This window comes from Vigna radiata, chromosome 1 (genome assembly GCF_000741045.1).
Source record: "Vigna radiata var. radiata cultivar VC1973A chromosome 1, Vradiata_ver6, whole genome shotgun sequence".
Taxonomy (NCBI): domain Eukaryota; kingdom Viridiplantae; phylum Streptophyta; class Magnoliopsida; order Fabales; family Fabaceae; genus Vigna; species Vigna radiata.
Window position 1 is genome coordinate 25377448 of NC_028351.1, and position 11689 is coordinate 25389136.

Consider the following 11689-nt stretch of genomic DNA (forward strand, 5'->3'; position numbering starts at 1 on the left):
GCCGCGAGAATGGAAGAGGCGTTTCGTTCTCTGGAAGCAATTCAACGAGCACTTGACGGCTGCTGTGATTCTGGTTTGATTGCAGGTGCGAAATGCGAAGAAGAAGCTTCATGATGGCGGAGGATGAAGGTGTCGCAGCGTTGACGGTTGTGAACGGGATGATGCGAAGACGAACTTGTTGAGTGATGACGGCAAGGTGTGGATGATAGCGATTTCTGTGTTGGGGTTGATCTGGGTGATTTGGGGTTTTGGGTTGGTTTTTCTGAGTACAGGTTCGAAGGAGAAGATTGTGTCGTTCCTGTGACGGTGATGATGGCGGCAATGGAGGTTTGAACATCGCAAGGCTTCTGTCGCAATTCTTGGTTAAGCGAGGAAGATGGTTCGAGTCTGAGATCTGTTTGCAGGGGCATGTTGATGGTGATGTCTTCACGGCGGCTTGCTCGCGAGAAAGAAGATGGTGGACGGAGCTTTGCGAAGAAGAAGATGGTGGTCGAAGCGTGGTGGCCATGGAGGAGGCGCTGTGATGGTCGTTCCTGCGGCGGTGGAGGAAGAAGATGGTGCTACTAGCTGTGAAAATGGTTGCGCGATGTTGGAGAGGACATCGACGCGATGGGTGGTCGGCGGCAAGGTGGTAGCAGCGGCGGCCCCTGCGACGGCTAGGGTTTCTGTTTGGAAATTAGGGTTTCTGGAAAAGGGTTGAAGATGATGATGTGGCATGGGGGCTGATGTGGCAACTTTTGAGTGGTTCATTTGGTGAGTGCAGGGATTAGTGATGTGGCATCATCTGGATGGTTGGATCTATTATTTGTGGACTGCCATGTGGCACCATCTTAGGCAATCTGACTTAGTTAGTGATAGGAGGGGTATGGGTAGGAAAATTTAGGAGGTGTAGGAGAAAAGGGTTACTGTTGGGCTTCAGTATTGGCCTGGTTTAGAAGAGAGGGGTGCATGTAGGGAAATCTGGAGGTGCAAGGGTAAAAACTGACTGTTTGGCCCATCTCTACATTATTTATCAAATAAAATCTGATTTTGGGCTTTAAATTGCAATTTGAACCAATAAAACTCTAACTTCAGTTGCACAAATAAATATTAGAACATCCAAGCATAATTTATGCAATTAAAATCACTTTTTAAGCCCTTTTTATTTCCAAACACACTAAATCCAATAATTATAAATCCTCTACAAATCAATCATTTAAGCACAAATATTCTATCAAAAATTTTAATTTTAAAGCATAAATGTGGACATAAATATGTACCCATCAAACGTTCAACCTTATCAAGTTCCACTTTTTATTATAATTTATAAATGATAATATATCGAAGCATGTACTTTATTTTGTTTAATTCATATTATTGTGAGTAAAAATATCCTTCACATTAAAGGTTCAATCCTACGTTCAACCTTGACAGGTTTCACTTTTCATTATAATTTATAAATTATAATATATTTGTTCAACTCATATTTTTGTGAGTAAAAATATTATGTACAGGAAGGTTCAAACCAACGTTCAACCTTATTAGGTTCTAATTTCATCTTATAGTAAAAATAAAATGTTGAATATTTTATTTAATGCATGTTTTTGTGAGTAAAAATATCCTATACAAGAAAAGGTTCAGACCAATGTTCAACCTTATTAGGTTCTAATGTTATCTAATTATAAAAATAAATATTTATTTAACTCATATTTGTATGAGTAAAAATATTACGTACAGGAAGGTTCAGACCAAAGTTCAACCTTATCACGTTATAACGTTATCTTATTATAAAAATAAATATTTTATTTAACTCATATTTTTTGTGAGTAAAAATATCATGTGCAATACCAACGTTCAACCTTATCAAGTTCTAACATTATCTCATTATAAAAATAAATATTTTATTTAACTCATATTTTTGTAAGTAAAAATATCCTCTACAGGAAGGTTTAGAACAATTTTCAACCATATCAAGTTCTAATGCCATCTCATTATAAAATAAAATATTGAATATTTTATTTAACTCATATTTTTGTGAGTAAAAAATCATGTGCAGGAAGGAAGGTTCAGACCAACATTCAACCTTATCAGGTTCTAATGTCATCCCATTGTAAAAATAAAATGTTGAATATTTTATTTAACTCATATTTTTGTGAGTAAAAATATCCTGCACAGGAAAAGGTTCATACCATCGTTCAACCTTATCAGGATTTAATGTCATCTCGTTATAAAAATAAATTATAAAATATTTTTCTTTAACGCATGCTTTTTGTGAGAAAATATTTTGCACAGGAAGATTCAATCCTCTACAACTTGTTGTTATAACGTCAGGTGCCTTCTCCTCGCCTTGGACCATCCAGCGTTGAATTTTGCCGTCGGGCGGTTTCTTGACTCTTCTTTTCTTCAATTTTCTTCCTTAATCTTGAGTCAGACCTTCATCTTCAATCCCAATCTTCACTTTAATCAAAATCACTACAAAACAATGCAAAACAAGCATAATATCGCTAAAAACAGCTTTTGACTCTCAACTGACTCATTTATTGAGTTTTACTTGATTCTAAGCTCGTTTTAAGTCTTAAAGGGTGTAATTTGGTCTAAATTGACATATGAAAATAACTGTTTTTCTACTGTTATCAACTCTCATTAATGAATGCGAAGATTTACATGAAGAGGAGAATAAAATGATTGAAGAATGTGGGTGTGACTTGGAGGCAAAAAAGGAAATGTCAACAGAACAGGCTAGTTTTGAAAGAATTGACCCCAAAGAGAAAGTGAAAGAAAGAAAGCTTGAATTCAAAGAGTTACCACCACATTTAAAATATGTATTTCTAGAAGATAATGGAGGAAAGCGAGTTATTATTAGTACTTCATTATCTCTGGAAGAAGAAAAGAAGTTGGTGGAAGTCTTAAAAGCAAATAAAGGTGTTATAGGCTGGTCAATTGCAGATATTAAAGGTATAAGCCCCACATAATAGAAGCAGGAATTATTTATCCAATATCTAATAGTAAATGGGTGAGTCCAGTCCAAGTGGTTCCAAAGAAAGGGGGAATGACGGTAATTCATAATGAGAAAAATGAATTGATCCCTACATGAATAGTTACTGGGTGGCGGATGTGTATTAACTACAGAAAATTAAATACAGCTACCAGAAAGGATCATTTTCCTTTACTTTTTATCGACCAGATGCTAGAGAGATTGGCTGGACATGCATACTATTGTTTCCTTGATGGCTATTCTGGATATAATCAAATTGTGGTGGATCTTGAAGATCAAGAAAACACAGCCTTTACATGTCCTTTTGGTATATTTGCCTATAGAAAAATGCCATTTGGATTATGTAATGTCCCTACTACGTTTCAAAGGTGTATGCAAGCAATCTTTGCGGAGTTTATGGAGAAAAGCATAGAAGTCTTCATGGATGATTTTTCAGTGTTTGGAGATTGTTTCCAAAGATGCTTGACCAACCTGGATGGTGTTCTTAAAAGGTGTGTTCATAAAAATATTATGCACAGGAAGATTCAATCCTCTACAATATTTTAAGAAGGAGTTTCTGAAGCCATTTTTCTGACTTTTTTACATTGAGCGGGGATTTCTCAAGTCGCTTAGGGGAAGTCAGAAAAATGGCTTCAGAAATTCCTTCTCAACGCAGGAAGTCAGAAAAATGACTCCTGCCTCATGCCGGTCGGGGGAAAGTCAGAAAAATGGCTTCAGAAATCTCCGCTCAACGTAGAAAGTCAAAAAAAATGACTTTTGGCTCAAGCCGGTCGCGGGGAAGTAAGAAAAAGGGCTTCAGAAGTCCCCGCTCAACGCATGAAGTCAGAAAAATAACTCCTACCTCAAGCCATTCGGGGGGAAGTCAGAAAAATGAGTTCAGAAATCCCCGCTCAACGTAGGAAGTCAGAAAAATGACTCCTGCCTTAAGCTGCTTGGGGGGAAGTCAGAAAAATGGCTTCAGAAATCCCTAATCAACGTAAGAAGTCAGAAAAATTACTCCTGCTTCAAGGTGCTCGGGGGAAATCAGAAAAATGGCTTTAGAAATCCCCGCTCAACGCAGGAAGTCAGAAAAATGACTCCTACCTCAAGCCGCTTAGGGGGAAGTCAAAAAAATGCCTTCAGAAATCCCCACTCAATGTAAAAAGTCAAAAAAATGACTCCTACCTCAAGCCGCTTGGGAGGAAGTAAGAAAAATGGCTTCAGAAATCCCCGCTCAACGCAGTAAATCAGAAAGACGACTCCTGCCTCAAGTCACTCTGGGGGAAGTCAGAAAAATGGTTTCAGAAATCTCCGCTCAATGCAGGAAGTAAGAAAAAGGACTCCTGCCTCAAGCCGCTCGAGGGAAGTCAGAAAAATGGCTTCAGAAATCTCCACTCAACACAGGAAGTTAGAATAATAACTCCTGCCTCAAGTCGCTCGGGGGGAAGTTCGAAAAAAGGCTACAAAAATCCCCACTCAACGTAGGAAGTTTGAAAAAGAACTATCAGTCGACTAGTCAACAGGTTCATCTTTGTCAGGTTCTAATGCCTTTTCATTATAAAATATTGAAGCATTTACTTAATTTTATTTAAAAGCATATTTTTGGAGTGAAAGTCTTTTGCAATGAAAATATTGAAGCGTTTAATTTATTTTAATTAAGAGAACTTTTAGCATTTTCTGTCCAGTGTAGGGAACAAATCCAAAGAGAACTCTTAGAGTTTGCTGCTCGGTATAGAGAGCAAGGAAGACTTATAGCATCGAAGATAGACTCCCTAAATACAAGGTGAGCGACTTCTTTTAAAGCTCATAATAATCCTTGCGCACCTCTTTCAAGTAAAAGAGCTTGCTTGGGCTTGGGGGGCTTATGTACTATATGAAATACACCGATTGGAGTTAATGGTCATTCATGAACAATTATCAGGTATTTAATGGGCCAGATTGCCTTACACTTTACAAATATATGGTATTGATTATTATTTATTGGGTTTGATTACCTAAAAATATACCGCACTAATTGTTAATCAATGGACTTGGCTGTCACAATCCCTATAAACATACGATCGATGTTCAGGTAAAGACATCTTGATCTATCCTAATAAAATAGAGACCTTTTTATGAAACATATCTGACTTGAGCGTCAGAGTGTCTTCTGCAGGTCAACAACCCATCGAAGTGGATTGCGTTCCTAGAGAGAATTAAAGATTAAAAGAGAGCAGAACAAGGAAGGACGATCGACCCTCAGACTAATTCAACCGAAACAATTTTATAACACAATTATTTTATTTTTAATTTTTAAATTAAATTTTTCCTTTTATTTTCATCATGCTTTTTTTTTAGTTGGTCTCCATTCACTTCTTTTATAAGTTTGAGTATGACTTTGTGACCCTTGAAGTGAAGAGCAATTTTATTTTTAAGGTGTTCATGTAAAATCATTTTCTCATATTCCTAATGTCTCCCCAAAAGTATGTAGGTTTCTTACATGGACTCAACATCACTCCAAACTTCATCCTCATATTTACCGATAGTGAAGGAAAAATTCAACTTCTTTATTTAATTCAACCATTGAAGTTTGAAAAACTGGTATGAGAAGAGGTGGATAATCAAAAACTAGTCTACCACTCTTGTAATATTTAGTTAGCATAACTATTCCTACCTTTAAAATACATTGTGATTGTTAAAACTACACCTACACTTATCATAAAAAATACTACTTTTTATGAGATATAATTTTAACCGTTATTAAAGATAGGGTATAAAACATGTAAATGACATTTTGTGATAATTATTTTATGATAAATTTTTAAAACAACACATAGATGATGAATTTTTTATCACATCGTCTTAAAAAATAATAACTTCTCGTAACAATTGTACTTGTATCGATTCTAAATCTAATGTAGAAGATATATTTTAAATGTCATAAAAAAGTATCAGCTACATTAATGGCACTTTTGTAAACATTATACTGTAAGAAAAATAAATTCATTATTTAATTAATATACATGTCATCATTTAATTACTTTAAAATACACAAACAATTATCTTAGCCAGTTTGGTATGCACTATAATTTTAACAAAAAGAAATCCAATTATACCTTAAATATTACTATTATTTTTGGTATTATTTTTGGTAGAGCTATTAAAACGGATAACTCGTACTAGTAAAAAAATGCTATTTAAACTCGCATAATATACTTCGATTTAGGTAAAACCGAAGTCTATCAAAACACGGTGACATTTTTGTAGTTAAATTTAACTTATACACCTCGGTTAAAAAGAGAACCGAAGCATATAAGCTTTATTACCTCGGTTAAAGCATACAACTGGTGCCTAAAAACCTGCAATTCCACCTACCCCTCTGCACAACAGCCTTTTCAGCTTTTCGAACCTGACCTACTGCTTCGGTTCACCCAGAAGCGGTTTAAAAACATGTTTGTGCCTCAGTTTAACTACTAACCGAGGTAGTCTCGCTTTAGGGGCTAAAAGATTTAACCTTTAGTTTTCTTCTTCCTTGCCCATTTCGTGCAGAACTTTTCCTCTCTCTGATTCTACCCCTTAATCCAAGAGTGTGAGCATTGCCACCACCCCATCGACCGTCACGAGGTGGCACGTGAGGATGACGAAGAGCGTGGCGAGGTGGTGGAAGGCGAACGTGAGGTCTTCGCCGCCGGTGAAGAACGTGTCGAGATGTACGAGGTTGGCAGCGAAGTGGGCGGCTCTGCAGTCTAGCACGAGGTTCTAGAAGTTGGTGTTTGCGGTGGCAAGGTTGCGGTTTTCAGCCGAGGGGACGACGACGACTGCGAGGATCGTTGCCGAGATGCCGTGGAAGAGGGAGATGAGGCAGTTGGAAGCTTCGGGTCAGATCTTGGAGCTCCATTTTCGGAAGATGATGAAGTAACCGAGAAGGTGAATGGAGAAGAAGAAGGCGAAGAATTTGTGCACGTGATTTTCCATTTGCATTGGGTTGTGAGAATTGGTAGGCCATTGGAGAAGCGTCGGCAGCTACGGTGGGGAATCACCTTCCAGGACATTTGAATTTGCTGGCTTCGTTGTCCGGCGGACTTGCGAATTCTTAGGGTTAGGTTTTTTTGTTTTTCTTTAAGAAATTATTCAATTAAGATTTTATTTTAGTACCTGCTTCTGGGGCTTTAAGAAAGTTGGATAATTGTTTTAGATTTTGGGGCTTTTGTTGGAGGAGAATGTGATGAAGCTTGTCGGTGTGGCAGTGGGTTGAATTTGTAATGTTGTTGTGGTGGTAGAAGAAAATTGTTGCTTCTGTTTCACTTGCATACACGATGACTGGAAGCATGCTTGCATTGGTATTATTGCAGCTTTGAGTGGTATAATTGTAGCTTTGGGTGGTATTTGAGTGGTATCTTTGTGCCTTTGGAAATCACTCTTCTGCCTCGGTTACCTAAAACCTAGGACATAATCCTATTTTTGTTAACTCAGTTTATAACCGAGGCATAAAACGTACTCCTTTTTACCTCGTCCAGATATACCTCGGTTGTAGAACCGGTGCCTATAAATAAAAGCAACCGGTGCCATTTCCTTTTATTGCACTAGTGTCGGTCCGATCCACCACGGGTCGGTCAGTTAGTGAGTCAATCCAATCCGACTTATTTATTAGCAAGCCGAAAAAATTTGAACCTGACCCAATCCACCACGGATTGGTGGGTTAAACAGGTTGGCTCATTGGCTGACTTAACTTTTTTTTCACCCTCTTCTTCCGATATTCTTATAACATGTTACTTTGATTAATCAAATTGAAACAACAATAATTGGACCAATTGATAGAAAAGAAAATGAAACAAAAGAACTCTATTGTTATATATTCTAAGCTATCAAGCATAAAATTTTGCCAATTTAATTTAATGAGACATACACAATCGTTTGACTAAGAAACTATATATAGCCATTAACAAAAATATATAGCAGATGAGAACTTTTGGATAGATAACAACACAACACAGCACGAAAAGCTCTACTGCGAAGTAAATGTTGTGTGTTTTGAATAATTAATTTAATTAATTTCATTTCAATAAAAAAATAAGATTTGAATAATTAATTTAAATAATTTGATTTTAATAAAAAAAGTAGGTGGATTGGTGAGCCAATCCAACTCACCACGAGTTCAACCCAGGTAAGCCGAATTCTTAGCAAGCCGGGTCAAAATTGGTACGCATCAAAATTTTCACATTTTTTTCCAATCCAACCTGCCTCAAATCCGTAGTGAATCGGATTGCCTCACGAATTTCAAACCATTTTGACGAGACTAATTGTTGGAGATGATATTGAGAAAAACAAAAGAAAGTAAAGATTGTACATAGTTACGTATTTACTTTCTGTGCATATACAAATTTGTTTCTGACTTAATTACTTGTATTAAAAAATAATGTAGTAAAAAAAGGTGGTGACACGTGAAGCAAAGCTTGTACTCTAAACTCCCTAAACCAGGAATTATTGTTTTACAAAGTTACCTACCTACCTCATTTAAAGGCATTTAAACCATTATTAACAAGTTGGCTTAATTTTCGCCTTCTGCCTACCAAAAACCGTATAAATATGCTATGCTATAACCTGAAAGGGATTATTCTTCTACATTCACTATTTCATATCTACATTATTACAATTAAAACGAGTGTGTATAGCATTAGATAATTCTAAATCTTTTTATACTTTTTACACTGGTGAATGGTGTATTATTAAGCAATGAATTATATATATAATACAGTTTTAACTTATTATGTGCAGCCTTTGTACTATAATACGGAAATAAGGATAAGAAGACGAGGCTGGTAGATCATTTTTCTTCTACCTTCGTCTTTCTTGCATGTGAAGCCCTATAAATCCTTTTGTAGATAATTTTAACGAAGTCTACGTCGCATCCATTAGCATTTCTCATACGAAATATAGAGAAACTATAAATAATGCGAAGTCAAAGTGATAAACTTAGGGTATATTGTTTATTATATGTATAATATAAGTTGGTATAATAGAACATAGTGCACTGGCAGCAGTTAGAAAACCACAACGGATGCAAGAGAAGGCGTAGACATGATTTGAACTGCCCTTAAAACTTGAAATATGAAAATATATAAATATATAATGAAAGCGAAACCAAATCAATGCTAGATTAACGAAACGTGTTCCATTGTTCAGTAGATGGTGGTTCTTCAAGTCCTTCCCTCTCCTTTATTTGGACACGTTGTTTATTTCCTGAAAAGCACAGCACATGCATTTATATTATTAGTTTGTAAAGACATGTAATTAACAAAACGATAAACTTTTCACGTTACATATATGAATGCAGGAAAATTAAAAAAAAAGGGTAGTTTATCACTTAATTTACAAAAAAAAGAAGAAAGAAAGATAGTTGACTTAAAATTTATAGAAATAGTAAGATGTAATCACTCTTGACGACTTTTTAATGGTATTCGTCATGAATACTCACGTCTTCTTTATAAAATTTTGAAAAGGTAAAATCGTCATGAGTTATGACAATTTCTTTGTTTGAACGAAAATCGTCAAAAGTGGTGATGTATTTTAATTTCACTAATTAATTAGAAACTGTTATCATTACTAACGATAGCTAGGTTATATGTAGGTGCACAATCTTCAATTTTGCATCTCATCACCATTTAATCAACGGAGTGTGTTGCCCTCCTACCATCCTACAATATTTTCTTTCAAGTGTAGAACTTCCACCCTAAATCCATCATCAAGGTATGATATGTTATCTATGCACATGGTCCTTCCCAACAAATTCTTTGTGATTTTTCAATGCTTTATGTTTGAACCTCTAGACATGCAAAATCATCCATCAATGACACATCCTATCACTTTTTCCTCTAATTGTTTAGCTTATAGTCATATGCATAGTACAACTTATGGCTTCTCAACTACACAAGTATGTGAACCAATCTGATCCACCAAACCTGATAGCCCTATGATTAGTTGGGCTAGCCCAACAGGTCGACTTCATTAAAACAATTCAAATACGATAGCCTGACCAAACTTTGATACAACTCGACCAAGGTTTAATACAAGTCGACCAAGGAATAATACAACTTGGTTAAGGTCTAAAACAACTCGACCAAGGTCTCAAAACAGTTTAAACAACAACTTATTTCGGCCCTTTTAAGCCTGGATTCAATGTCGCAACTTGACTGCAGTCGGGTCAAGTTATAGAGTTGTAATACATAAAACATATAAAAGTTAAATTTGTTTGTTCTCGATTTACATAAATGGTTTTGTTGCTTTTATTATTGTATTATGTTTTGGAATAATGAATGACAATTTTCTTTCTGCGGTTAAACCCTTCATCATGGCACATAATCCACGATTGTGGGCGAGATCACTGTGAATGTCGTCACCACTATGGACAACAACCTATAAATTAAAAATTGTCACCACTCTTGACAACTTTCATTCAACATATTTATAAAGAATGAGTCGTGGCGACATCATCTTTTCAGAATTTTATGAAGAAGTTGTTAGAACTGAGTATGTTTTCAATTGGAAAGTCGTTATGACTCATGACGACTTACCCTATTTTTGTAAATTTTAAGCCAACTACCTCATTTTTGTAAACTACGAGATAAACTACTCCATTTTTGCAAATTTTCCATGAATGAATCTTCAAATGAAAACAATTATAGGGTTTTATGAAAATCATACCAAATAACAATCTAGAGGTTGTGATGATGAGGAGGAGGTGGACTATAATAGTATGGAGGTGGAGGTGACTTTTTAGGGTAAATTGGTGGTGGTGGAGAAGGGACCGGGTAGCGCGGTGGTGGAGGGGGTGACTTATAGTATGGTGATGGAGGTGGTGGATATAGTTCCCAAAGGGGTGGGGGTGGGCGTGGCCGATAATATGAAGGTGGCGGATGTGAGTCCCTGTAGGGTGGTGGTGGGGGTGGTGGGGACTTATAGTAATGTGAAGGGGGCGGAGGAGGAGAGTAGTTCTTCGGAGGTGGTGGAGAATAGGAGTTCTTGGGAGGTGGTGGTGGAGGAGGATAGTAGTTCTTCGGAGGTGGTGGAGAATAGGAGTTCTTGGGAGGTGGTGGTGGAGGAGGATAGTAGTTCTTCGGAGGTGGTGGAGAATAAGAGTTCTTGGGAGGTGGTGGTGGAGGAGGAGAGTAGTTCTTCGGAGGTGGTGGAGAATAGGAGTTCTTGGGAGGTGGTGGTGGAGGAGGAGAATAGTTCTTCGGAGGTGGTGGAGAAAAGGAGTTCTTGGGAGGTGGTGGTGGGGGAGGAGAGTAGTTCTTCGAAGGTGGTGGAGAATAGGAGTTTTTGGGAGGTGGTGGAGAATAAGAGTTCTTGGGAGGTGGTGGTGGAGGAGAATAGTCCTTGGGTGAGAATGGGGGTGGTGGTGACTTATAGTATGGGGTAGGGGGTGGTGGTGGGGGTGAAGGTGAGTTATAATATGGTAGTGGTGATGGAGGAGAAGAGTCCTTGGGTGGGGGTAGGGGTGTTGGCAAGTTATAGTATGGTGAAGGTGTTGGTGAGTTATAGTATGGTGAAGGAGCTGGTGGTGAGTTATAGTATGGTGAAGGGGATGGTGGTGAGTTATAATATGGTGAAGAGGCTGGTGGTGAGCTATAGTATGGTGAAAGGGTTGGTGGTGAGTTATAATATGGTGGTGTGGGTGAGGGTGAGTTATAGTAGGGTGATGGGAGTGGGGGTGAGTTATAGTAGGGTGGCGGAGGTGAGTTATAGTATGGTGGTGGG

General features: G+C 37.3%; 1 protein-coding gene and 1 pseudogene across 1 annotated transcript in view; one reads left to right on the plus strand and one right to left on the minus strand.

Moving 5' to 3' along the window:
- LOC106760025 overlaps nt 1-524 on the plus strand; it is an 11762-nt pseudogene extending 11238 nt beyond the window's left edge.
- Nucleotides 525-8897: 8373 nt separating this feature from the next.
- The window catches only part of LOC106772680 (extensin-1), a 4252-nt gene continuing 1460 nt past the window's right edge, over nt 8898-11689 (minus strand). Inside the window, exons 2-3 of the mRNA XM_014659262.2 lie at nt 10634-11689; nt 8898-9172 (exon numbers count right to left, since the gene is read on the minus strand). Of these exons, the coding sequence (XP_014514748.1) occupies nt 10645-11689 (1045 nt within the window). The 3' untranslated portion in view covers nt 8898-9172; nt 10634-10644. The remainder of the gene's footprint in view (nt 9173-10633) is intronic.